A 27,902-nucleotide genomic window follows, 5' to 3' on the forward strand; every position below is an offset into this window, starting at 1 on the left:
AACCAACTTTGGAACCAGGGCACTTGCCATGGACCAGTCACAGGTGCCACCAGTCGCAGGTGCCAAGAACCAGTCGCAGGTGCCACCATTAGACCAGGGATGCCACACTGCAGGCGCTCAGTAAATGTGGCCAGTGCTCTTGTCCCAAGGCAGATCAACCAGAGGTCGATGTTGTGGCTAAGGTGTTTTTTGTTTGTTTGTTTTTAATCCGTTGAATTCACTGGTTATTTTTGCCTGCTGGTGGTTCAGCCTTGATTGAGGAAATACTGCTTCATTTCCAAGGCAATCAAAGTGCAGGATTTTTCACTGCCAGACAGCCAGAGCCTCTGCGAGAGATTTAGAGGACAGGGGTTGTTCCCGGAGTCCTGAACTCCCAGCACATGGGGCTGGGGCTCCTGAGAGTTTGTTGGGTAAGTGAAAGGAGGGGCTCCGACGGTGCTCTTCTTTGGCCCAGGAAATGAGTGGGACCCACGGTCATCCCCAGGCCCAGCCTACATTGTTAGGGTCCCCCAAGCAAGAATCAGGATCCCCCCCCTCCCCCAGGGCTTTTCCTCCAAGCTGCAGAGGCCAAATGGCAGCAAGACCTCCCCCATTCGGGACCTGCAGGTGAAATCTGTCCCTTCTCAAGCTAGGGGCTGAGACTGTCCTGGCGGCTCAGGCCCTGAGCGCTTCCCACCTCCTAGTCCCTGGGGTTGGGCACTCCGAGAGTGAGCCTCCCTTCCCAAACAAATGATGGTCAGTACCTTTGAACCTTCCTCTGTGTTGGGCAACCCCCAAGGCTCCTCCATAAACCCGGAACACCCAATCACCCGTGAGCTGAAGTCCTCTACAAAAAGTTCTCTGCCTGCCCTCTTAAGAGAGCAAGAGGCATCGCTGTGACCAGCGGCCTGGAGAGATCACACCCACTTCCTGGGCTGGCTTTCTCTGGATTCTGCAAGTCTCTGGTCTGGTTACCCTCTCTTAAAAGGAAATAATAATTTTTAAACACCCCTACACCCCCCCCCAATACAAAAGGAATCTCTGCTCCTTACTAAACTCCAGGAATTGCCAGAGTATGTGGATATTTAAAGAAGGAGAAAACTATGTGAGGGTGCAGATACCCCCGGAGACCTGCCTTGTGTGAAAACCAGGCTCCTCCATTGTGCGGCCCTAAGCAACCAACTCCCCAGGCCAGTTCCCAAGTGTTTAAAATGGGGATAACAACATTCCTGCCTCTGGGAGTAGGAATCAGGCTGAGTTAATATGTGGTAAGTTTCTGGCCCAAGGTAGGCACTCCACAAGTGCAGGTAAAATACAGAGAGATTTAGGCAAGAGTCTCGGAGGGGACACACCAAATTGTTGAGAGTTTGGAGGTGTGTCAGGGAGAGGGCCCCAGACGTAATATTTTCATTTATTTTTAAACCAGGAGAATGTGTTCTTGTAGCGCTTGTGTAATTAAAACTTAATGAAATAAAAGTATGCCCCCGCACTTCCTCCCCCCCCCCCCTTTTGAACTCCGGAGGCGCGTCCCCACAGCCGGTGGCCTTTCGGGCAGCAGACAATGGGAGTGGATTCGCCCCGGGCCCCGCCGGCTGGGGCGTTACACAAGTCCCCGACACGTATTTACATGACAAGGGCTCCCGGGCGTTTCTCCGAGCGGTCCGGGGCGTGTCTACGCGAATTCCAGTGTGACCTAGTCGACCTCCTTGGGGTCGGGTTAAAGTGCGCAGGGGGCGCAGGGGACCAGAGGACTCGTGGGGCTGCAGACCTGGAGGCGGAGAGTTTCCTGCGAAATCAGGTAATGGGTGATCTGGTGGACTTCCCCCATCTTCTCCAATTCCCCGTACCCAGAGTCCAGGGACCTCCTTTGGGAGGGGACAGGCTTCCCCTAAACCCGGGTCAAGGATTCCGGGGTCCCAGAACGCACCCGCAACTCGCGGAGTTGAGGGTGGGAACGAGTCCCGCTTCCCCGGACCCGCGTGTTCAGGCCAGGGGTTGCAAACTGACCCCAGGAGGGGCGGGGACGCTGCACCCTTCCTTCTCCCCGCTGGTCCCGGGTCTACGCGGTCCGCCTAGCTCTGGCCCTTTAAGAGCCCGCCCCCTTCCCTGTCACCCCGCCCCGCGGCCCGGGAAGGGGGTGCGGGGGAACCTCGGCGGGGATTGGCGCAGCGCGCGCCCCCTCCCCGGCCCCCGCGCGGTGGGAACCGGCAGCCCCGTCTAGCGCTGACGTCAGACCGTCTGCCTGCCTCCGACCGCGGTCTCGGAGCGAAACCCGATCTCCTTGGACTTGAATGAGGAGGAGGCGGCGGCGGAGGCGCTCGGCTGCGGGAAGCCAGCAGCAGAGGCTCAGCCCCGGCGGCAGCGCGCGCCCCGGCTGCCAGCCCATTTCCCGGACGCCACCCGCGGGCACTGTCGACGCCCCCGGGGCTGCCGAGGGGCGGCCGGGGGGCGCAGGGGAGCGCGGCCCCGCGCACTGAGTCCCGCGGCGCCCCGGGAACTTGGCGGCGCCCCGAGCCCGGCGAGCCGGGGTGCGCCTTCCCCGCCGCGCGCCTCCTGCATGCGGGGCCCGAGCGCCGGGCGCCGGCCGGAACCCCCCCCCGGCCGCCCCCGTGCCCCCTGCGCCCCGCGCCGAGCAGCCGCGCCGTCCATGCACCGCTTGATGGGGGTCAACAGCACCGCCGCCCTCGCCGCCGGGCAGCCCAATGTCTCCTGCACGTGCAACTGCAAACGCTCTTTGTTCCAGAGCATGGAGATCAGTGAGTGACCCCGCGCACCCCTCCCCTGAGGCCCCGTCCGGCTCGGACCCCGAGTCCGGGCGCAGCTGCGGGCGGGGGCCCGGCCGTGCGCGCCCCCTCGGGCCGTGCGCCCTGCGCCCCGGGCGCGCCCTCCTGGCTCGCGGCAGCTGGCTGCCGGCCCGGCTTTGTCCCGCGGCGCGGCGAGCCTGGCACGGCCCCCGCTGCCCGCGCCCCGCCCGCTGGGACTCGGACCCCGGGCCGAGCTGCGCGGAGGGCGGCGTGGCGCCCGGAGCGGGAGGGCTGGGGCGGTCGGATCCGTGAAGTTTCCATTTTATTTCCCTAAGGGGCAGTCTCGATGGAGCAATTAGGCCGGCTCTTTATCAACTTTGGCTGGGGGAAGGGGGGTGGCGAGCGTGTGAGACACTGTCTGGCCTGCGGGGTGTCTGGGGCCCGGGGTGTGTGTCTGGAGTGTGCGTGGCGCTTATGTCTCGGTCTGTGTGAGTGGGTTTCCTTGCGTCTGTGGAGTGTGCGTGTCTGTGTGTCTCTGTCTGGGTCTGGCGCGTCTCCGTGTCTCCCTGTGTCTGTGTGTCTGGGTCGCAGTCTGTCCCGGGAATATGTAGTCTTCCTGCGTCTCTGCCTGTGTCCGGGTCTGGGTACGTCTTTTGAGTGTGTGCATCGCTCTGGGGGCTTGGGGACCATTTGTGTCCGGGTGTCTGAATCCAGGGCTCAGCGCTGGTGGGTCTGGCCGAAGGTGGATCCGGAGTGTGTGTCTCATTGTGTGAGTGTCTGTGTCCCCGACGCACCTATAAATAGCCTCTGTCTGGACAGCTTGGCTCAGCCTGGCTGGGACCGTGGTTACAAATGAGTCAAAGTTTGGGGCTGTCCGCGTTTGGGACTGCCTTGCCCTGAAAGGAGGAGGTAGACCGAGGGTGGGGAGGGGGTGCTGAAAGCTTGGCACCAACTCGCCCTATACATCCAGAAGTTGAGACAAATAAGCCTCTACTTCCGCCATGCATAGCCCACTCAGGTGGAGGTTGGGTTGGGTGGAGTGCCTTCTAACCTGGACCCCCTCCCCCAGCCCATCCTTTTGGGGACCTCTTGCCTCTCGGGGCTTCAGTTTCCCTACCCTCACCTCTAAGCCCCGGAGGCAGGGGAGCACACAGCCCTCTCCTGCAAGGGCCAGCCTGCTTCCAGCTGGGACCAGGAGTCAGAGGCGGCCACCACTGAGCAGGGCAGTCACTGGGTGACTCATAAGCCAGTTTCCGCAGGCGGCTGCCACAGTTTGTGGCCCCTGAGCTTGTACAGTGAGGCATAAGAGGTAAAAATAACCCATGACCGGTTCTGCTGGGGCAGGCTGGCCTGCTTTGGTGGTGGGCCCTTCCATCCATGAGTGCCCCCCTCCCTCCAGTCCCAGAACTGAAAGCCTGGTCCCCCCCCCCAACCCCCGAGCGCCCCTTGCCAGGCCAGCAAGGTGTGAGGAGAACCTGCCCAGAGCCGGCGTTTGCGGAACTGAGTCGCATTAAACCAGATTGCTTCCCAGAGGCCCTTTGTGAACTCAGGAGGCTAATGAAATGCACGAGGATATTATTAAAATATGTTCGCACATGTTTGGAGAGGGCCTCGCCAGTGCTAAATGGATTGCTGTTTCAGTACCCCTGGTGCCTCATTTTCCCCCTTCGGTAAAGCTGCCTTAGGGGACTCCCCACCCCAGGGACCCACGCTGTTGTGTGGAACTTGACCATTATGAGGACTGGGCACGGGCATTTTGCTCTTGGCCTTCCTTTGTGTACAGGACTTAAAAAAAAAAATTCATTCTTATTCCTGTCCCTTCTTGGGCCCTTCAGCCCTGATGATGTTCTGGCTGACACCAAGGTGCTGTTAAATCCGTTGCCTTCAACCTGTGTGCTTCCCTGGGTCGGGCATGTGAGCGGGACCCTGGAGGTTAGTGCCTGGAACCCTGGCCTGCTCCAGCTGGCCCCAGGGTGGAACATGAGTCACTGTGCGCGGTGTATTTTTTACACACGGCCCCCTACTTACTGGAAGAAAGCCCAGGGCAGGAAGGGAAATGATCTTTAAAATGCAGGTATAATGTAACAGTTTGTTGCAAGTGCTAATCAGATTTCCCCGAAAGGGTCTGGTGAGGAAGCCTGAAGGCCTGGAGTTTCTTTGTACAAAAAAGATGGGGAGGAAAATTTGAAGTGCGGAAGGAAGGCCACATTTGACGTGATAGGAGTTGGGGGTTGTTTGCACACAGAACATCAAAGATGGATTCGGAGCTGGGCTGTGGGGCAATGTCCCGGTGGCCCTCGGTAGGTTCCCCAAGCTGCCTTAGTTTCCTCTGAAAAATGAGACCCTGACGGTTGAGCTCGAAAATTCTTCCAGCTTTCAAGATGGGGCCTCTGCCCTCCAAAGTCTGGCTGGAGGCCCCAGTGCCAGAAATGGCTCCCCTCCCCTTGAACAGCACTGGGTCCCTAGTGTGGCGCTCAGTTGCCCTAAAACTCAGAGCTGGGTGGAGCCTTGGCCAGCTCAGGTTTTAGAGATGAGGGAAGGTGGCAATGGAAAGCTTTGCCCCTCGGTCCCGAACGCACCCTGGACCCAGACCCAGGGTTATTTCTCAGGAAGCGCACACTCTGTCTCTTGAATTTGGAACTTGGGCCCCACAGGGGGTCCATCCTGAACTTGGGGGCTGGAGGAAATCAGCAACATCCCCCCCACCCCACCCCCGTTGCACTTGGGAGGGTGGGAACAGGTCTGTCTCCAAGGAAGCCAGATAAAAGATACTGCGAGCACACTCCAGGGGCCCCGGTTTTCTCTGAGAGTCAAGGGGTGAGGGATGCTCTCTGATGGGAGTTCACCGTTCCCAAGATACCTCACAGAAAAATATGCTGTTCTTTAAAGAAGCCAGGGGTCCTGGGGTTAAAAACAGCCGACTCCAGTGACAGCCCGCCAGAGCTGACAGTAGCGCGTTGGCCAGGCGACTTTTCAGGAAAGGGTTCCTTCTGGCATGCGTGTTTTTTGGCATTCTTGTTGACCTCTTTATAGGTCTGTCTCTCTTAGAAACTAGCCCCTGCCTTTACTCAGTTATTTCTCCAGGGGCCGGGGGGCCAGAGGGCGGAAGGCAGTTGCCGGGAGCTGAACCTCAGTCTCCTTCAGAGATCAGCCCCAGTGAAGGCCCGTGGTCACGCTCAGACAGAGTTGGCACCTGCCTGTCATTCCCTTGGCCTTTACTGAGCGCCTCGTGTGTACCACGCAGGAAGGACGGCGGCTCCGTCTTGAGGAGCTTCCCGGTTTTCATCTTGGATTTGCATTTATTAGGAGGAGAGACTCTGGCACTGAGCAAGCTTAGTTATTTCAAGGATTTGGTTTAAACCATGGCCGTCTAGCTTGAGCTATTTCCCCCATGGGCCCTCTGAGCGGGGACTTTTAACCCACATGTTTTCTGACTGTCTGGGTTTTAGGTTGAGGTGCAAATCCTAGACTGGATTTCAGGTCAGGCAGTTGGCCATGGCTCCCCAGGAGGTCTGGGGCAAGCCAGCCACACCCCCCAGCGTGGCCCAGGGTCAGGGCCGAACTTAGTGTTTGTCAAGGCAGAGAATAAGTAATAGCTCCTGCGTGCATGCACGCAGTCTGCCCTTTACATTGTACAAACCGGTGCACTCTCCCTTGGAAGGAGAAGGGAAACGGAGCGGTGTGTGCTGCTGCCCTGGAGTGGAGGTCCGTTGGGGAGGGTCGAGGTGGCCGCACCTTTAACAGGACAGCAAGGTGCACGTGCCCCACAGCAGCCCCGCACCTGCCAGCTCAGGTGCGCCCTGTACCCGCCCGCACCGTGTCCCGGCCCGGGGCGCGTCCTCGTTCCTGGTTTGCGCGGTGGTTAACATGTAAAACCGTGTTGTAGAGGAGCTTACGGGTGGTGGGGCCCAAGCTGGAGGGGCCACGTGGCTTTTCCTCTTCGGGTTTTTATCTCGCGGTCTGGGGTCCTGCCCGAAGAGAAGTAACTCTTACAAGTGCAAGTTGGGAGGCCGTGCTGCCGCCGGCCAGGGGCGCTTGTATGGTGCGCGTGCTGAGGAGGCGATCAAAGCCCAGGGCCTGCTTTGTGCTTCTTAAAAGGTATCGTGTGCCCCCATGCATGCACGTGTGTGTGTGTGTGTGTGTGTGCGCGCGCGCGTGCGCACATGCCAGTGCACAGTTAGGGGCACTTGTGGAGGCCCTCTATGCTGGCATGCCCGCCCCTCTTTGTGCACCCGGGAGCGAGGAGGATAGCCCAGCGCTGTGCCCCAGGCTTCCCGCGGCCAAGGAAGCGTGGCTTGGGGTGGGTGGGCTACAGACACCTGGAGCTGTGAGTCCTGCCTGAGGGGACAACCGCCACGTGGGCCCTGTGTGGCCAGACCTCTCCGTTTCAGGGACCCAGACAGCTGGATTTTGATGTAAAACTCTTGGCTTTTAAGTATTGGCAATTCTTTTTCTTCTGTTGCTCTGAGGGCCCCACGACACCTGCCCACAGACCTGATCTCTCCGTGGGTTGCAGTGGGTCAAGTGTGGGACTGGCCCAGGGAGATGGAAGCTCAGCCTGGCTCCACAACTTACCGGTTGTCCTGTGGTGCAAGTGGAAAGCGGGGTAACAGGAGCTCCTGTGTGCTGGGGGGCTGTGCCTCTTCAGAGGTTATTCTTGTGGAGTGTGGCCTGCTGTCTGCGCAGCTCTGTGTTCATGGGGGTTGGTGGTGACGGTGGGGGAGGACTGGTCTCAACTGTCCGCTCTTGTCCTGTTCCCTGGCGGTCACTGCCGGATGAGGAGGCTGGCACCACAAAAAGGTTTCCCCGTCCTGGGGCTGGGGTGCTGGCAGGAGCGAGAATGTTGGAATAAACAGGCCCATGTGGGGACCGTGACCTTGAAGGTGGAGGGACTTGAATATTTACCTTGTCCCTGCCAGGCCCACCGCAAAGCTGGCAGGAAGCCCCACAAGGTCTGCCAGAGACCCCCTTGGGTTCCCGCAGTCGACTGCCAGCCTCGGAAGTTGGGGGCTAGGTGGGCATGGGAGGCACAAAACTTCGGCCGTGAAGTCAGTAGCACCCTGCCATCCAGACACCCCACTAGGTCCCATGCCGAAGAAGACCCAGAGCACGAAGCCCAGAAACGAGTGATGGTCTGAGGCTCCCATTTTTTGAAAATTAATTTCAGTTCTTAACAAATGAGGGTATATAGGTAGGCTGTGAACCATCAAAATAAGACCCTGATCTTTGTTTTCCCTTGCGGGTGGGGTGAGGTGGGGTGGGGGCACGTCTTCTGCTTGACTTCTCTGAGCACCTGTGTCTTCACGTGCTGCCCTGCCCCCTCCCCGAGGTGGGCTGCACCCCTTCACGAAGTCGTGACAGCTTGGAGCATTGACAGGCAACCTCACTTTGCTTTCGAGTGACACGACAGAGCCAAACTGTGACACCTCTGGGTCTCGTCAGGGCCTTGTCAGGTGCTGGTGGAAGTGTCTGTCACCAAGCTGGGAAAAGTCCCAGAACGGCTTGCTGACAAGAGCAGGGGCTTCAGTGCCCGGGGATGGGCCTGGAAAGGGTTGGGGCATCCCCAGGCCTTCCCAGAGCCACAGCCCGGCTTTTCTCGTCTGCTTCCAGGGTGACTGACGGCTTTTTTGCTGCTCCTCCCTTTCTTAGTTGGGTATGGAGAACTTACTATGTGCCGGGGGTACTAGTGATGCATTTTTCTCAATGTCCAAAACAGCTCTGGGAGAGAGCTATTGGCTAGCCCCCATACACAGATTTAAAAAAGAAGGGGGGGTTCAGAGAGGGTAAGACATTTGCCACAGGTCACACAGCCAGGAACTGATGCTCTGTTGGAATTCAGACCTAAGCTTCCTGACCCCACGCTCACGCTCCCGAAGTTTCTTCCCCACTACACCACATCGACTCCCCGAGCCCCAGCCTTACCTTTGCAAGACTCGACATGGCAGTGATAGTTTAGGTTTCGTCCGAAGACTGCAAGCCCATATTGGGCCATTCGCTAGGGAAGAACGCTCACAGATCTTGGGTGCGCAGTCAGGGCCATTCCACTATGGCAGCACACTGGCTATCTTTCATTTGCAAGGTGTCCCCCAGACGGGTGTCCCTTATCAGGCTGCGCGAGGAGCTGGTGTCTCTGTCTGCATCCCCAGTACCACCACCATCCATCCGATGTTGGGGCAGGAGATTGCTCACTGGCCCAGGGCTGTTCCTGGAGGGACCAGATCTGTTCACCTTACCCTGATTTCCAGGCCCTCTGGGTCGAGAAGGGGGTGCCCAGCCATTCAGCACGTCATCATGTAGGGGCTGTGCTGCAGAATGCCAGGACCCCATAGACAGAGCCCTGCCCTCTGGGAGCTGCCCTGCTAGTGAGCAGACACAAAGCGAGCTTATTCCAGGGAGGGGGTAGGAGGGAACGGGAACGAGGCTACTCTCAAAGCCTCTCCCAGGGATAACCATCCTTTTCGGGGCATGCGCCGCGTCCCTCCCGGGCGTCCACCAGCACCCCCGTAAAATGGAGGGAAGACCAGCACCCGCTTCGTAGGTGGGCAAGACAGTGGCCTGAGCACTGAAGGGTGCCTCTGGCACAAACTCATATTTTGAATGCACCAAGGAAGTTTCCACTGTCTGGGGGCAGGAACGGTGGCTTTGCCTCCTGGCCACCATCGCTTCTGGAAATGTCAAAGGCGCACTAAGGGGCAGACCTGCCTCCCCTGCTTCAGCCATGCTTGTCCTGGGAGGTTGAGGTCTCTCTTCTGATGGCTTCAGTGCTTAGAGCATCGAAATGACAGGAAGGCACAGCCGCCGCCTGCCCCCGGCCCCACAGGGAGAATTTGTAGGGCCGTTCTTTTCTGCACACACCTGCTCCAGACCTGGAGTGTTTTGGGGGTTCCTCGCCCACCTGGTGTCACCCACGAGTGGAGCTGACATCGACGGTGAGACGCCACATGTTGACAGGAGCTGGGGTGGCTCCCGTGACGCAGCTGGGGAGGCATCAGGGGTAATGGCATCTTCCTGATGTTGCGGCAGATTCTAATATGGATTTTTTTTCCCATTGGGTTGGGGGTTGGGAAGAAGAAGGGGTGGGTCGCTTGGCTTAGAGTTGGTGCCTGCCATGCCTGGTGAGGGTGTCGGAGCCTCGGGGAACGTGGAGTCGGAGTTTCTTTCCCTTCAGACGTATTGTAACTAAAATCAATGAGTATCGTGTCAGTGGGTTTGGGAAATAGCTCTAGTAGCAGAAGAGTTTTAATTATTTGGTAGCAAGTATAAAATCCCCAGTGGCCCTGGGATCTAGATGCCGGATAAAGTTTGCTTCTGGCCTCGAGGAGCTGGCTCTTCGAGCTCTTAAAGCCACACCATCCCCTAAAAGCACCTGCTGGCTGTCCACGGCACACAGCACTGGGCTCCCCCCGGGCTGGGCGGACAGATGCAATCTCTGAACAGTCCCCACCCTGCCTTTTAAGTTTGGAGAAGTCGTCCTCTATCTTTTATCCCTCACGGGGACTTGGGTGGTGATGGGGGCAGGGGCAGCCGTGCTGGGTCCTGGTGAGGACTCTTGGCCCAGAGTAGATGTTCAATACACAGTGAAGCGGTCGGCGAATGAGCGGATTTATGGTGTTCCTCACCTGCGCCTGTGAGCGATGGGGAGCCATCGATCCCGGTCACGGAGGCTTCATGGGTGGGAAAGTCTCTCTTGGTCCTTAGGTCTCCAGGAGATGATGGTGTTTCCATCCCTGGCTTTGGGGGGCGGGAAAAGTGACAAATCCAGCAACGGATTTGTTTGGGTGTCAGTGGTTAGGAATACAGAAATATGTGCTTTAAAATATAAAACCAGGGCGCCTGGGTGGCTCAGTCGGTTAAACGTCTGCCTTCGGCTCAGGTCATGATCTCAGGGTCCTGGGATCGAGTCCCACATTGGGCTCCCTGCTCAGTGGGGAACCTGCTTCTCCCTCCCTCTCTCTCAAATAAATAAAATCTTTAAAAAAAAAATAAAACCACATATTTTTGGATATATGAAAGATACATAGATATTTTTATGATATAAAATATGTAGAATATTTTTAAATGTGTGCATTCCACCCACCAAGGCAAGGGGACTTGCCTTTTGAGGTCCTTTGACTGGAGGCCACAGTGGGGACCCTGCCTCCCACAGGTATGCCCAGGACTGAGTCCTGAGCCTTCTCCTGGCTTTGCCCGGGGGTCCACCAGGGAACCCAGTGAGGGTTCCCGGGCTCCATCTTCAGAAGAAAGAAAAGTGGGGAGCTGAGTCAGATTTCCAGGAAATTTGGGGGGGGAAGCAAACTGCCCTTTCCTGAAAGAGGTTTTCTGTTCCAGTGGCCCTTCGTTACCTGGTCACTCACTGCCAGGGGCTGGCTTTGCCCAAGGCACTTGCTGGCTTTGCCCAAGGCACTTGCTGGCTTTGCCCAAGGCACTTGCTGGCTTTACCCATGATCGTCCGGGCAGCTGCTGGTAAGAGGGACTGCTGCCTGAGAGCCTAAAGCCAGGTGTAAGCTCAGTTTTATTCTCTCCTGTGTCGGTTTGCCCACGAGGATCTGATATCCCTGATGGGGATGCTTTCACACTTTGTAGAAGCTTGTCCAGGAAGCCTGGCCAGCAAGGTTCAACCCAAGGCCTGTGAGGGTGATTCATCCCAGAGGTCACACTTCGTTAGAGAGGCTCAGAATTTGCATGTGGCCCCAGTGAACGCTCTTTCTTCATCACCCTAAGTTTTATAGTAGGTAAAACAGCTTTGATCTGAACTATCTGCAGACATCTCCATGATGTGCATGGAGAAATTGTGTGAGCATTTGGTTATCGTAGACGATGTGTTTCAAAATCCGGATCACAGAAGAGAGAAGCTCTGTGTTCTACCACGACTGCTACACTTAAAGAATGAAAAATAAAAGTGAGTAACAATATCTTTTACTGAAACTACGGGTATATGTGCCTACTTCCTCTACCTCACTTATGTGGCTGCACGTTTTGAGGATTTCACAAACGTCTTAAAGAACCCGCCAGGAGAAAACAGAAAGTGAGGTCCCCGGGAGCCCTGTAAGACTTTGGTGGCCGCCCCACCCCGTTTTGCAAATTCCCATGTCGATAGGCCAATGCCGTGCTGGAGCTGGTCACAGCTCTAATTGCCTTCCTAAAAACAATTTAGTTGGTAATAATTCTGTAAACCTATGAATCAACTTTGCGCAAACACCCTGAGTAATTTCTTTGTTCTTTTCTTTATACTTTGTAATTGGTGTCTGTAAAAGCCAAAGGTTTGGTCTTGCGGAAGGCATGATTCATTTATTGGTGTCTGTGCCGCCCCGTTATCGTTCAGTCATTTGAGAATACCGTCGCGGTGAGCCCGGAGTGATTCATACCAGGCCGAGCTTGGCAGCCGATGGGGTCACGGCCATAGAAGGAAACTATTTTTTCTAATCTGTTTATGGTATGGGAGGGAGAGGTGGGTGCATTGAGATGATGGAGAGAGTGTCGATTACATTGGTGAATATAACCGATTAAATAACACCAACAGGCCCTTTAAACGCCGCTCCGTTTGCTGCTGGTGATCGTTATGGTAGATCACAGCTAAATACGCTCCTATCTCGGAGGTATCTTGCCCGTGTTTACGGATCCCGCTTCCTGAGCAGGCTGGCGCGTAGGGACGCCCCCGTCGGTGTCTTGGAGCAAAGTGTCCTGTCAAGAAGGCACAGATGCAGAGAATGTTGCCTTTTAAAAACAAAACAAAACAAAAAAACAAAAACAAAACAAAACTCTTTATCAACTGGGGTCCACCATGAAACAGTTTAAATGTCCAGGCTTAAGAGTCAGAGGCCATTCACCACCCTCCCCTCGATTTTCCTAGCAGTGACAATTATTAGATGTTTACAATTGTCAAGCCTTTCGTTATTCTGCAAAGTGTGGGGACTTAGGCGTGGAGCGGCTCATTTTGCCTAACTTTATTACTTACTTTTGGCCCTAAATAAAATTGTCACTACCTTCCCATCTAGAGGCTAATTAGAGTTGCTTGTGCATAGCCCAGAGGTGTAATTATGAGTCCAACTTCCAGTTGTCCGTGTAAATCCAGGCCCTGCCTGCAAGTGCGTACGTAATCCCAGAGTTGCTTGTGTGTAGTTGACAAATATTTCTCCCCGCCCTCGGCTTCTCTGGTGATTCTCTATCTGCCTAACTCTGCTGGATCCTGCTGTGTCTGGATCACCGAATGAGGGCCCGGCTCTCCAATTTGTGAATCCCCCCAGGTCCTGGGACCCTTTACCTAGAGGAGAACCCAGCCCGTAAACACGGGCTTTTCACTGAGTGGCTTTGTGACTTCCCGGGCGTGGGTTAGGGATGAGTGCGTGGCTGTTGTTCCTGCACTGCCCTTCCTGCCCGGGACAGACATTGCTCATCCATAGCAGCGTCCACTCTTGCTGGGCTCAGACTCTCCCCGAGGTGGTGCTCCCGTGTCCACTCCCAGTCGGGGCTCCGAGAGGACTCGACCGTGACGTAGATGATCCTCAAGAAGGAAGCTGGGAGTTGTCTGCACAGGGCAGTCCCGCGGGGAGAGGCGTGAGGGCTGTAGGACTCCTTCCGAGCTACAAAACGAGTCAGGGGCAGTCCCTTCTGTGAGTTCTAGGAATGTGCCACCCCCTTGGAGTGCCCCAGCCCCCCTGCCTTCTGCTCTCAGGCTTGGGTCCTTCCCAGACCTCCAGGCTTGTTTGTGCAAGGTGGGATCTGCAGAAAGACCCCATCCCTGTTACTCCCCAGCTCCTCAACAGCACTTCATTTGTCTTTCTTTAAAATCGGGGTCACGAACCTACGTGTCACCGAAGCCTCCACTTTACCTCAGCAGCCTCTTTGCCCTGGATATCTTGAGCCCGACCCTAAGCACACTGCAGCATTCCTTTACACTCTAGTGAGAATGAGCTCTGGACCCTTTCCCCAGAATAGACTCGGGCGAGGGGGGTGGGGCTTGGGAAGAAGAACAAGAAAGGGGAGAGGCTAGGAGGCAGGCAGTGTTCAGGGGGTGGGCAGCCGGCGCCCAGCAACTTTGTCTATTTGGTCGTTTTCTTAGTGTTTGCGCACAGTGACATTGTGGCTTCCACACCCCAGCCGTTCCTGCTGACCGTCGCTCTGCGTGCCCTGACTCACTGTCCTTGGGGGCAGCCCCTTGTGTGCAGCTGAGGGGGCGGAGGTAGGTCACATGCCACGGTGTGGGAGTTCACGAGGAGCAGAGCAGGATTTGAACTTGGGCTTCGGAGCTCCGAAGCCTGTGCTTTTGCCCGCCATCCCCTAAACCTCAGAGCTGCCCGTCCCCCGCTGCAAGGGTGTGGTCTCTCTGGCTTCTCCAGCTGCCTTTTTTAGTCCTCTCCACACCCCTTCTTGGCAGGGTCACCTGGCGGTGATGCCTAGGGCTCAAGCCTGAGAGAGCAGGGATTTGTCTGGCATTGGCACTGAGCTGCAGCTGAAGGGAGAGAGGGGTCACCATGGTCTGCGGGGTGCTGGGCGGGTCTGGGCTCCTGAGAGTGGGTGGGGAGAGCTTAGGGAACCTCACGGCTGAAAGGCGTTCGTTCCTCCAGCCCCCTCTGCACTCAGCTGTTCCCGGTGTTGGCTGCACAGGAAGGCCGCCTGGGGGCTCACAAGCCCGATGCGCAGGTGCACCCCAGGCCAGTTAACTGGGGACAGGGTAGGCAGCCGGGATGTTGAGCCCTCCGGGTGATTGGGATGTGGCCGCAGCTAAGCCGAGGTCCAGGGAGGGAGACGAGAAAACCAGGCCCGTTTTCAACCCAAAGCCCTTCTCTTAGTAATGGAGGCCTGATTCTGATACTGTTGTCATCCCAGGACACCTCGCACCAACGGGGACTCTGAGTGTGCCAGGACGGTGCTCCCACTCATGGGCGTCCCTCCTGGAGGCAGCCTGGCCTTGCCTCCCAGCACGCGGCTCACCTGTGTGCTGTGTTCCGGACCAGGTGCTTGGAATGGCTGAGTGCCCCCTGAGGCCTCCGGCCAGCCTCGGACTTGAGGGGATTGCCTGGGGTTTGGTGAGCGCCATGATCAGGGTGGGCACTCGGCATCCTGGCTTCTTTCTCTGCTCCCTGTGGCTGGCCAGACACGGTCCCCACCTGGGCTGCCACTGAATTGCCTGCAACCTTTGCCTTCTGGGGTTTTGGCGACCTGTGCGAGGCTTTCTGCTTCACTGGAGGTGGCACCTTACTTTTTTGGGAAAAGAGTTTCTTGGCACAAGGGGCAGAGGGGGAGAAGACAAGTAGAGATGGCACCGGCAGCCCCCCGCCGGTTGAAGGCAGAATGTTCTTTCTGGACAGGAGGTTTTCTTGTCCCTGATGCTCGTCTCTCTGCTCTGCCATCTCCTCTTGTCGATTTTCTTCTCTGTCAAATGGGCATCATCAAACCTAGGGCTTTGCGAGAAGGAAGAGCCCATCAGATGTCACCCGCTGTCCCTTCTTTTCCCTTAAGCTGTTAACCTTCCCTTGGAACCCGTGTTTCCCCGCTCCGATGTGTTTATTGAGGTGTCATTTACAGACACAAAGTGCACAGACGTAGCATCTGCCGTAGTGAGTTTTGGCAAGCGTGTATGGGACACCTGTCCAGACCGAGATGTAGAACCTTCCATCCCTGGACGGGGTCCCCTTGCCCCTTTCCGGTCTGTGCCCACCCCTCGGAGCAGGCACTGCCGTCCAGTCCTCCCCAGTGGAGAACTCGGCATACATGAAATCGTGCTGGATGCTCCCTCCTGTTTGGCTTTTCTCGCTCAGTCTCCCCACTTTGAGATCCGTCGCGTAATGTGGATCCGAGGTGATGCCTTTTTACTTGTGAGTAGAGTATTCCCGAGCGTGGAGGAGGCTCGGGGTGGCACCGCTCACCAGGGCAAGGGGACTGTCGAGGGTCGTGCTGGACCCAGAGAAGTCACTGTCCACGGGTGGAATGTCAGCTGCCTCCATGGGGAAAAGCTTTTGTAACCCGAATCTGGGCCTCGTCCACAGGGACGCGCGGCCGGTACGTCTGTCTGTCCAGCCCCGCCCGGGGGGACTCAGGGTGGCCGCGGAGTCCCTGAAGACCAACAGGCTACACCTCTGCCTCCGCCTGGCACGGCCCCACCAGCCACCGATGCCAGCCCGCCTGCTGGCCTCACCTGGCGTGCATTCCTTTGCAGGGAATGAGGATGTGGGTGACCCCAGACAGGTATGAATCATGTCTGGGGGAGGCGGTTACTCAGGCGGTAGCAGGGAGGCCGCGTTCCTGCCGGCTGACAGATGGCTTGGGCCTCCGCGTGGAGCTGTGGGTCAGGGCTTGGAGCAGGCCTCCCTGGGGGAGCGTGGGGCTGGCACACCGGGGTCCCCGGCTAGCCTTCTCTGCAGAAGGAATAGAAACCGCAGAATGGCTTCAGAATCGTGGTGGCATGGCTGTCGTGGTCTTTGTGCCTCCGGTGGTCGCTTCGTCTGTCAGATGGGGGTGTCGCTGAGCGTTCGGACTCTCTTGGACTGTAACCCAGTTCACTCCTGCTGTCACTGATGCCTGTCATAGGCCAGCCGCCAGGTCACATGGGGGCCCTGCGGAACTGCTGTCCCCAGACCTGTTTTTCAGATGGGCACACTGAGGTGTGGAGGACAGAAGTCACGTGCCCAAGGGCACGCTTGCCCACGGTTAATTGAGCTGCCTCTGGATTCCATTGAAGCCATCTGTGCCCTAACTGTCTCACCGTGTAAGTGGGGAGAAACAGACAGGCCCACAGCAAACCCGTAGCCTGTGAGAACACGTTCGATGGCGTGCGGATGGGCATTTGAAATTTCGCAGATCAGTACCTAGGCTGATGTATGTCAAAAGCACGTTAGGACAAATGGAACAAACACGTCCTCGATTTCCTGTGGGTTTTTGTTGAAGAGAAGAGTAGGTAGTAAAAGTGAGTTGATGGAATAGGATTTAAATTTTGAAGTTATTTAGGAATTTTAACTCCTTTAATGGGGTACTTGGAAATGGCAAAAATCGGGAAGCCTGGTTGGGAGTTACGTTCTCAGAGGCACCTGCCAAAGACTCCTCGGGGGTCCCCAGTGGCAACCGCAGACTGATGGCACCTCCTGCAGAATGGTGGCACCTTGCTCTTTGGTCTTCTAAGGTCACCCGGCCATTTGAAGGTCGGGGTCAGCACAATTCTAATGAGAGCAAGGTCACAGGGTTATGGGGTCTTCTGAGGGAAGGGAACCCCAGGGGCAAGTTCAGGGGCAGGAAGTTAGGGGTGAAGAGGGGCTCCCATATCCTTCCTCCAGACACAGAGCTGGGAGCAGCATCCGGCAGGTGATGGGGCTCCAGGCTTGTTCTTGGGATGGTGCCAGCGATGGGAAAGCCAAGCCTCGGCCCCTTTGGACTCTTGACACGCCCCACGCGGTTTGCAGGGGAGTGCATGTCACAGCTGTGTGTCGTCTGGGTCTCTGTGTGTGTTCTAACCTAGATCTTGAAGTTCTTTTTTGGTAATGGAAAAAAAAGCCTCCCTAATTTAATTGCCCTACGGCGCCTGAGATGGTTTGATGCTTTGCAGAATTGATCTGTGATTTACCACATAGTCTCCTAACGCGCGGTTTTGGCTCTGGGGTAGGGGGACATAGGGGGACGCAAGTGAAGGAAAGGGCCTAGGTGTGCCCCGGCTATGGGCCTCGCAGGGGTGCGTGGGCCGTCCACACTGCATCACCCCTGCCGTCAGCGGGTCCTTGCTGGGAAAGGCTCTGATGGCAGAGGCTTTGGGGAGAAGTTCTGCCGCCTGTCTGGCTTGGGGTTTGGCAGACCTTATGCTTTATTTCGACTATTTTCAAAACAGTTGGCGTGTGACAGGTGGTGGAGGGAGTTGTTTGAAGACCCCCCACAATGACACCACAGTTGAACCTCCTCACAGGGAGCAGAGTCCCTCCAGGGGACTGGTCTGCCTGGGGGAGGCAGGCTCCTCCCCAGGGAGCTCCCGACTCAGACTTTCCTGCACCTGGAGCCCAGTCCTCAGATCCTGGGTCTGGGTCCGGTCCTGGGGACCAAGAGGAAAAGACAAGGAGGCTATCCCTCACCACCCCCCCCCACCCGGCCTCACCGGCAGGGCACTTGCCCCCTTGCCCTCTTGCTGCTCATCCCAGGGCCGGCCTCCTACCTGACTACCTGTCTAGGAATTTTTATTGCAGCCCACAGAGGCATTGCAGCTTGGCTGGAATGTGGAAGGTCCTGGCCGCACGGGTGGGAATGCAGAGGCGGAGGCCCCTGGCCTGCTCACAGGCTGAGTGCGGACAGTGTGCTTCTATTGCTTCGGGGCCTGTCTGGGCTTTGTGCTGTCTCTTTGTGCCCTCATTCTGCCTAAGGTTGGTCCCGGTCCGATTTGACCACTTCCCCAGCAGGGACTGGAAGTATAAAAGCCAGGAAAATAGTCCTAAGAGTAAAACAAGTCCTGAGCAGCCCCTCTGTGCCCATAAGCACATTGCCCAGCACTGTCCCTGTGCTATGGAATCCTCCCAGCCCCCTGGCAACAGTTCCTGTCATTAGACCCATTGCACAGATGGACACACTGAGGTTTAGAGGGCGCTTGCCTTAGGTCCCATGACTGGTGAGTGGCAGAGCCAGGACCCGAACCCCAGCAGCCTGGGTCCCAAGCCCACAAATTGAGCTGAGTGTGGGCTGCGGGCTCCGCCAAGGGATCGTCATGGCCCCTTACGGATCTGAACAGCCTTGCCAGTCGCTGGGAGAGATGGTAGCTCAGGGCTCCTAGAGTTCTGCCTTTCCTCTCCACCTTGAAGAGTGTCCGGGTGAGGCCTGGAGCTCCAGGTTGACGCTGGCCGCTATATGCCGCCCTGCTTGTGGGTGCCAAGCCAGCAGCTCCAGCCGGCATGGGAGAGGCCACTCTCCCTCTCCTCCGTCTGGCAGCCTCGGCCCTCAAGGAGTTCGTCCTGGGACCAAGAGTGGCCTTGGCGGTGCCCGTCCTCCACTGGCTGTAGGCCAGGTACAGGCTCCTCTGAGCAGAGGAGGGGTCTTCTGGAGGACCAGGCTCGGGGACACTGGGCACCAGGGACGCTGAGGTTGGGGGCTCCGCCCCTCTTTCCTGGCCATTTGTGGTTTCCTGCCTCTGGCCCTGAGAGCCCCATTATCTACCCCTGCACCCCACGATTTCACAGGTACACCCCGATGCCTGCAGCCTGGTGAGGTCCTCGAAAAAGCCAGACCCAGTGTGTCTGGAGTGAGTGGGCACTGAGGACCCAGACACAAGGAGGGGAAGGCGGCGGGGGCCGCAGTGGAGCCAGACAGCCTGGACCCGCACCACTAGGGGAGTGTCCCTGGGGTTGCTGCCCTGCTCTGAGCCTGTTTCCTCATCTGTAAAATGGGGATCCTAGGAGTCAGTCACTTCATAGGATCATAGTGGGGATCAAATGGGGAATATGTGCTTAGCTCAGTGCTCCGTGCCTTGTAAATGCTCCAGAATTGTAGCGTGTTCTGTTATTAAGTCGTCGTCCCGCGGGCAGCTTCTTCACCCTTGCCACAACCTGCCCAGAGACCCTTTGTGACTCAGCCCTGCATCACGGCCCCTCCCCTTTCAGACCCTGCTCGGGGACCCCAGCCCAGCCCGCTGCCGAAGGCACCTCCGTGGATGTGCTAATGAGGAAGAAGAGCAAGAGAAGGGTGCATACTAATGGGGGGGGTGCCAGGGGTCGGGGCGGGGTGTGTCATCTGTAATTTTGTGCTCGTGAAGGAACCTTTCTGGTGGGTAATTTCCCTCAATATTTTACTCCTTCATTCATGCACATTCATTGAACACATTTATTGAGCACCTACTGTGTGTTGGGCCGAATGTTCTGGAAGTACGCAGCCACGAAAGAAGAAGACAAACTCGAGTATGGCTGACAGAAAATCAGCAAGAAAACCGATGATTGCACAGCACAGCTTGTGGGAAGTCTTGCAGGACAACATCGAGGGACAGAGGGGGCCCAGGGCAGTGGGACCGTTTTTCTCTCTTGATTCTGCTTTTCCATCAACCCTGTAAATTGGTGGGGGGAGCAGCGGCGGGGGCAGGGCGGGGGGGCCCGGGGTCGCCTGCTGTGGATGCATCCTAATTTATCGGGTGCAATGGTTCCCTTACATATGGAACCGAAAAGGAGAGGTTTCCCGACTTTGCTGCTGGGGTGCCGATCCAGAAACACGGAGTGGGCCAGGAACCTACATTTTTGCAATTTTCTTCGAGGAGATACAGATTCAGGAACGTGGGTCCTAGATCTCAGTCAGCTGGGGCAGGAGCAGATACTGCGAGTTCTGGTGGGTGGGGGCATCCTTGAGACTTTGGTTCCCTCTCTGGGTGCTTCCCAGGACAGATTCCAAGTAGGGGATCACGGGCCTAACTCTCATGCCTGCTTCTCTGGCTCCTGCCATGTTACTCCACCCAGGACCCCCGAGGACGCCCGAGCAAGGCGCACCACCCTGCCAGCGAGAATGAGCACGTCTCCTTTTGTGTGGCCGTGAATACAGCACAGTTCTTCTGATGGGAAAAGGTGATAGGTGCTCTTTATTTAACAAAAATTCCAAGAATTTGATAAATGACCAAGACACAAGTCAAGATGCCTGTAATCCCATCACGTGGAGACGGGCTTATTCTGAAAGTGCTCTGCAGGCCTGTCTCTGGGCATTTGCAATGAAGGCTGATAAAGAGCTGGTAGCAATGGCTGGGGCGATGGGTGCAGGCCTCCCCCACCCCAGCAATTTAGGGAGGGGGAAGGACGGGGGGACCTCCTGCCCCTCCTCTGGCACAGCCCAGGCGGCCCAGAAATTGAGCCTGTGCTTCTGCCACTCAGAGCCTCGAGCTCCTTGTCTGTCAAATGGGCTGATGCCCACAGTTTCTGTCCCAGAGGCAAGGGGAGGAGCGCATAGGTGTTAGGAGAGGGTCAGCCAGCACCGGCACATAGTGAGGGCCTGGTAAACCTCAGCCACTGTGAGTGCCCAGCGTCACGCCCCCCGGCTGCATGTCAGCACCAGCGGTGCTGTCTGGGTCTGTCAGATCCCTCAGACTCCCAAGTCAGACCTTCATTCAAAACCAAAGGCTTCTGCTCGTAAGACAATCCTGAAAAACCACAGATCGGATTCGAGCCTCGCTTTATATTACACAGATGGGGCGGGGGGTGGTCCCTGAGACCCAGAGAGGGTGAATAGGGGACTGGGGTCACACAGGCCAGCAGCTGTGTGGCCTAAGTGTCCAGGAAAGGGTCCCCTCCCCCCCCTCGGAGCAAGGCCTTCCAGACTCAGGAAGACCCTAGGGTCCCTCGCCACCACAGCCCAGAATACACATGAAGTTTCTAAACTGGCCTTCCTGGTAAACGGCTTGTATTTATGGCTGCCGCCCGGTTTCAAGCACTGTTCTGAGGGCTTCCCATGGATTTGTTCCTTCAGTGATGAGCCGAGGGATTCCCCATTTTTCATGTGGAGACAGCGCGTCCAGCCTTGGCAGCGACCCAGTCCGGATTCCTGGGGCAGAGTTCTGGCCACCTCGCTTCTCCAGGAGGGACAGCCAGTGCGTGGGACCAGAGAGGCGGGCCCGGCTAGAGCCCCCTCTCCTCGCCCCCGCGCCCCGACCTTTCCGCCTGGGAGGCCAGGCCTCCGTCCTGGTCATACAATGCCCCCTTCTCACGTTCAGACTGGTCGTCTAGACGCTCCTGCTCCCTTTTGTTCTGCAGGGTCAGGGGGGTGGGGAGCGGCCCCAGAGAGGGGTTTGGGCTGAGGCTGGAAGGAGTCTTCCCTGAACGAAGAAGGGGGTGGGAGTGAGTTTCAAAGGAGGCGGCCCGCCGTCCCCGCCTGCCCGTCGAGTGACCAGCCCTACCAGCCGAGCACGCACCGATTTGTAACGAGGCAGGCAGCTCCCGACAAACGCCCTGTGAAACCCAATCAGGTTGGCGCCCCCTCAGGCCTGCGCGCCCAGAGCTGCTTAGCGGACATTGTCTAAATAAAACCCCACAGCCTGTGCCAGTCGGGTCTGCGCCAGGCAGCCAGTGGAAACCCAAGGGCCAGAGGCTGTGCTCAGCCAGGCCTGAGCCCAAGAAACTGTGGGAAGAGATGACGCTGAACCACGTCCCCCGGCCTCCACCCACTTCGGGGAGGTCTGGGTGCTTCATAAAGGGCAGGGCAGACAGAAACATCCCTGAGCTGTGACCCTCGAAGCCATCTCGTTGGAAGCTCGGGGCAACGCTGGGAGCTGCTGCTGGCCAAGCAGAGACACAGAATCTCCAGTTGGATACTCTGCTTTGAGACCCATTCTTGACTGGCAAGGTCTGTGACCTCACAGTCTTATCTGCAAAATGGGGCCACAGGTGACCGCAGGCATTCCTCACAGGGCGAACCAGTGTGAGGATTTCGTGGGACAATCCACGTTCTCTGCCTGGTACAGAGTTGAGTGCCATCACTCTTGATGTTGATTGTGATATTGTTCACTCTTGGGATGGGGGGACATGCAGGCGCCCCATCTCATGGTGAATTCCGAGCTCGTAGAGAGCATGGCAGAGGCCACTGAGGGTGGGCTGACGGTGGGGGCAGCCGGGGAAGCCTGTGGCTGGGGTGGGGGCGCATGCCCAGGACAGGGCTTGTGTGATGGAGCCCATCACTTGCCTCTTTGAATGGCCTGTTCCCACCAGAAGGCCCCTCCCAGCTCTGTGCTGGTGGGGAGAAGCCCTCAGAATTGGGGTGGCATGTGGCGCTCATCACCCACTCAGGCCACGGTACCTATTGGGGCAGCCGTGGGGAAGGAGAAGCAGGAGAGCTGCTCTCAGGAGCCGTTCGTGAGCCCCTGTGGGTTTGAGAGGAGTTTGGGAAAAGCATAAGGGTTGAGAAGGGCAGGCAGCGTAGGGGCTCCGTGGGAGCAAAGGTGCTGAGAGGTGCTGGACACTCTGGTGGCTGTTTGCGGTGACCCTCGGTGCCCAACCCCTCCTGTGCTATCCCGACGGCCCCGATCTGGCCCTGCAGGACTTGTCTCATTCCCATTCAGGCCAGGGACTCTCCGTGACTACGTTGGGGGAAGAGTCGGCAAAAACGTCTCTTGTGCTGGCTTGGCCGACATTGGGATGGCTGGGCTCTGGGGGCATGGCGTCACTGGTCCCTGTCTGCCCTGGTTACAGGTGAGAGTGACAGCGCGGGGAGGGGAGGAGTCGCACGTGCGGGAAGGAGCTGGGTTCTTTCTAGTCCTGACCGGGTCACCCAGGTGAGTCTCGGCCCTGCTGGGACTCAGGGACCGTGAGGACCTCCGTCTCCCGACGCTCCGCCTGAACCCTCTTGGCCGACGAGAACACTGCTCTGACTCCCCAAGTCCGATCCCCAGCGGCTCGGACGTCTTCCAGCAGCTCACTCCGCGTGTCCGGGTGAAACCAGAGGTTCTGCCCAGAGATGGGGAGCCGTGGGCCGTTCCCCGTGGGAGGAGCGGAGATTAACATCAGTTTTTTATTAAAAATGAGCGTGTGGAAGGGGGAGCACATAGCCTGTAATACCCTTTATGTGAGCAGTTTTTGGTCGCTGTAACCCCCTGGGGAGGTCCCAGTGGGCTGGTGTAGACGGCTTTTCTGGGTAGGAATTCTCGTCCTAACAGGAATTTGTTGGGAGTGTTTGCCGTGTGCCCAGCACTGAGCTCCGCTCGGAGTGTTGTGGGCTCTTCTTCCCTCGGAGCGAGGCGGCCCCCACTTCCCGCCTCCCAGGCGCAGAGGCCCGCAGGACCTGGGTCAGCAGCAAGTCGCAGGAGGGCACTAAATGCTCACGACAGCCCTTCAGGGCTGGTGGGTGGCCAGGACCTTGTTTCACGGTTGGAAAAACTGAGGCCCGGGCCCCACAGCCTGCCAGGGCCACAGCTGGAGTTTGGTCTGTGTCTGGCTCCAGTGTCTGGACTCCACCACATTTGAGGGTGGGAGGGAGGGACACAGGAAGGGAGGGCAGGCGAGTCTCAGAATAGCAGCTGCCTCCGGCAGGGACAGACATATAGAGGAAGTGGTCCTTTGGCCGGCGCCCCGGCAGGGAAGGCAGCGAAGGTAGCGAAGGTTGGTAGAAAGAACCCTGGTGGGCACCTGGTGGGCATCAAGCTTTGCTCCAGAAGCTGGCGATCCTGAACAGAAGAGACCAGAGACCCACATCTAGGGGACCCAGCCCCATCGGGCCGCCCCAGGTGGTAGGCTGGCCAAGGGGTCTGCACACGCCCTGTGCTTGGCCCACCACCGGGTCTGGGGTGCGGTTCCTCCTCCCTTTGACCTGGCCTGGCTGGGGAGAGACACAGCCCCTGGTTTCAGATATGTTAGGGTCATATAACCCTATGAGTGAGTGCGCCCCAGCAATGCACCCCGAGGCCAGCCCACCCCTGACCTTGTCCTTTCCTGGGAAGGGAGGAGCATGGCCCCATTTTGCAGCAGCCTTTGTAAAAGCAGGGGCAAGAGCCTCCCGCAAAACCCAAAGTTGGAGGTGACACCAAATTCCTGCTCTCCTGTATATTCTCGGGGCCCCCAGAGGCAGAAGGACACGAGTTCTGGCCCCCACTCATGCATTTTCATTTAACCCTTTTGCCACCCGTGTGAAGTGAACAGCACCGGAGAGGAAACGCCCACACTAGGTGTCGGGAACATGCTAGCGGTCGGCTCCTTCGAACAAGAGCGAGCATGATTTGCCGGCCGGCCACGTACAGCCCCGGAGCAGCCTGGAGTGCAGCCCAGTCAGAGAGGACTCGATCTCTGCTTCTCCAGAGCAGCCAGCCCCCATACGTTCCCCCCACCCGGCCCCGTCCACCGGCAGACCCCAAACCAGACCGATAACTTAGCATTTTCATTTAAGTCCATCTGACAAATCGCTTTAGACGGAGAAGGCAGCACTGCGTCTTTAACTGGCTACTTTGTCAGCGCGTCTCTGGGCGCTGTAAAAAGTCCTTTGTTATCTGTGTCTAGACAGCACGCCAGCAGGATATTTGGTCTGCGTGAGGGAGAGAGATCTGACAAGGTTGAATTCATTTACCGGCTTATTTAAAGCAGAATTTCAAAACACTTGCTCATAAACTGTTTTCGGCCCAGACTGCCCCAGCCTCTCCCTAGCCCACACTGGCTTTTCTTGTTTTATATCATTTTTTCGCCTGTTTGGGCAGTTCGCGCGGGTTCAGCCGGTGCCCCAGCCAGGAGGAGATGGTGGGTGACCGCGGCATGCAGCTTTTTTTTTTTTCTTTCTTTAATTGTCCTCTTTATGTCTAGACGCCCTGCAGATGGACGTTCGCAGGGAAATGGCTTTTCCCTCTGGTTACGGGACACTAAGTGGGAAGGTTGCAGCCGCCACCTCCTCTAGCCATTTGACCGCCCGCCCCCTTCCCCAAACTGTTCTCTCTCTGGGGCGATTCTCCTCCCTGCCTGAAATGAAGGCACTTTGCCTCCCGGCAGTGTCTTTGTGTTTATAACACATTTCCTTGACTGTGCTAATTTTATACCGTCACCAACAAAAAGAGAGAAAGTGACATTCCAAGCGACATCCCCTATGCGGGTGGGCAGAAGCCCCCTGCACCCCTTCCCGCAACTTTTTCCGCTTCTTACCACTTTTGCATTTTTTTTCTTTTTTTGGGGGGGTGGCACCCATGGGCAAAATAAAACACCAGAGGTTGGCTTTTGAAGGATGGAAATATCAGGGCACCTTGAGTGGGTCCAACGCTGTAGTTATAGCAAACAAATGCGTTAATTAACCTCATTGCCATAGCGACTAGGTGATTGTTGTGGGGTGGAAAGGGGGCAGGCAATGGGGGCGCATGCCCTGCCACCCCCACCCCCCAGCCACCCATTGCCATCCCTGCAGGAACCGAACCTGCAAATGGCATCGTCCTGCCTGCCACCGGGAAAGTGGGCCACTTTGGGCTTTCTCCCGACTCTGTGATGTGTGGGGGAGGCTTCTCCACTCCCCCCCCTGGAGGCAGCCACAAAGCCAGTGGATTTAGGAAATCAAGTTGAGTTATAGTCCGGTTGTATGTTAGGGCCACTGGGAGGGGGCAGACACAGGAGCTCCCTTCTGAAGTAGGGGCTGCAGGATGGAGAGGCAGAGAGACGTGGTGCCCTCCCCCCCACCCCGCCAGCAGACCCCCCCCGCAGCCCCCTGCAAACTATTGTCATTGCTGTTGACCCGGCTGCCAAGCCATAAATTTCCACCCTCCGCCCAGCAGTCATCAATCTGCCTCGGGGTTTTACATGGTAGGGGGCACAAAAGGTGGGGAGAGCGTTGGGGGCGGGCAGCCAGCCAGATGTCTCCTGGGATCCCGGAACTGCATCTCATTTCTGCCAGGCCAAGCAAATCCAGGGTATCAGTCTGCTTCCTTGGGGGGTGGTGGGGGGTGGGGATTAGGCATTTCATCTGCAGGAGAGAGGACACGGGGAAAATACGTCTCCGCACGCTGGGCTTCTTGGCCCGATCATTTTATTTCTTTTCTATCCCCTCCCCAAACAGAACCCACAGGCGGGAGCGGTGCCTTACACCAATTATTCCCATCATGCCCGCATGGGTCTGTTCCTATTACTGGCTTTGTTTGGGCAGCTAAACAATGAGCTGCGGCGAGAGACCGTGAGCTGTGGGGCTCTTCATCGCTTTTGCCTGAAAACCTGAAATGCCTTTCCCCCTGGAAGGCAGAGGTCGGGTGGCTGAGTGCGTCATGTTTTGAGTTACGCTGTCACTGAGGTTTTCTTCCGTTTCCCCAGTACCATGATGTCCACCTTTAAGGAGAAAATCCCAAATTGAAGAAAAGGGGGCCTTTCTTTAAGAGAGAGACCAAAACAGCATCACCAAGTTTGTCATGGGTGCGGACACACTGCGCTGGCTCCGCTCCCTCCCCGAGGTGCCCTCGCCGAGAAAGGGCCTTAAGAAGGATGGGCTCTTCAGGATCCCATCCGCCGGCTGGCAGACGCGTCTGCGCTGGAATTGGGTCTGTCTTGGAGTAATTAAAGGAAAATGATTATATTAACCCAGTCACCAAGCCAGCATGGCATAGAGAGATGAGTGGTACCAGCACTGATAGTCCCTTCCAAAAACTGTCCTTTCTCAGCACATTAGGAATGTGCTCTTGGCTTGAGTTTTGGGGGTTTGTTTGTTTGTTTGTTTTTTGCGTTTTTAAATAACTTATCATGTCTCCCAGTCTTTTTTAAAAGAACAGCAGAAGATCCCGTTAATAAGAGCAGCTTCAGCATGTGCAGGGAGACGTGAGCCTTGCAAAAGCCCCGCTAAAGCAGGTGCGTGGCCCGGATGCCCCAGGAGCCCGCAGCTTGAGAGATGAGATTTTAAAGTCTACTTTTCAGAGCTCAAATCTGGGAGGCCTGGCCTTATTCTTCCCTTCTCAGAAGAGTTGGAGAGGCCGGGGTTTCAAGGCGGCCTTGGTGTGCTGCCTTATTTAGGAGGCGAATTGCTGCTCATTTGTCAGGCAAAACAGATGTGGCGGGGAGACAACATCTATTTTCATAATTCGAAACAAATCTGGTGAGCCGCCTTCCTTTTCAGTGGGGCCCGCTCATGCAGAAAGCCCTACTCCCGGCAGCATTTAGCAGAAATATTTATAGCTTGTCAGTTGAACTTTGTTTCCTCCGGGATGAGCTCGTTTCTGCTGGCGACTGGGACTGGGACCATGGGCTCTCCATGGATAGTAGGTGCCCTTGCAGGGATTTGTGGGTTTTGTTTTTGTTTTAATTTTAAAAAGGGAAGAGTAGGGGGGTCCTAGCCAGTCAGAGCTTCACCTCATCAGTGGGTCCTCTTGTCTTCTGAGTGTGGGGGCTGTTGGCTGAGGGGCTCTGTTTCCCATCATTTGTCAGGGGGGCAGCTGGTGGCTGGACTTGGAGGGACCCCCCCCCCCAGGCAAGTGGATGGTTCATCCAACCTCTGGGAAGACCTAGGACCTGGGACCTTCCGTAGTCGGTGGGAAGCTTATGCTTTGGTTTTTGCAAGGGAATTCGGGGGTCATTCCCCCCCCCATTGTATGGAGAACACTGAGGCTCAGAGAGTTGCAGCTTCCCCGAAGCCATGTGGTGAATTGACGGCGGAGGTGGTCCCCTGCCATGGGGCAGGGTCCAGAAATGACTCGGACTATCCAGATTCTGCTCGAGCCTTCATCCTTGAGCACAGCTGTTGTAACCTGCAGCTAAGGGTCGCTGTGTAAACAGGAATGTGCGGGTTATATTGGGACCCAGGGCAGGCCCAGGTGTG

General features: G+C 57.0%; 1 protein-coding gene across 5 annotated transcripts in view; it reads left to right on the forward strand.

Moving 5' to 3' along the window:
- The first annotated feature begins 1,655 nt into the window (after nt 1-1,655).
- Nucleotides 1,656-27,902, forward strand: part of PMEPA1 (prostate transmembrane protein, androgen induced 1) — a 50,477-nt gene continuing 24,230 nt past the window's right edge. Inside the window, exon 1 of one of the 5 annotated variants that reach the window (XM_025853345.2) lies at nt 1,656-1,777. Coding sequence is in view for 4 of the 5 variants with exons in the window: in XM_073883939.1 (XP_073740040.1) it covers nt 2,537-2,735 (199 nt within the window). In the remaining variant the exon portion in view is untranslated. Of the gene's footprint in view, nt 1,778-2,202; nt 2,736-11,260; nt 11,623-18,521; nt 18,694-27,902 lie in introns of those variants that run through there. The other 4 variants (XM_073883939.1, XM_025853344.2, XM_073883942.1 and 1 more) reach the window with 4 other exon arrangements.

Source organism: Callorhinus ursinus, unplaced genomic scaffold (genome assembly GCF_003265705.2).
Source record: "Callorhinus ursinus isolate GAN/ISIS: 27379988/994484 unplaced genomic scaffold, GSC_fseal_2.0 scaffold53, whole genome shotgun sequence".
NCBI classification, from domain to species: Eukaryota; Metazoa; Chordata; class Mammalia; order Carnivora; family Otariidae; genus Callorhinus; species Callorhinus ursinus.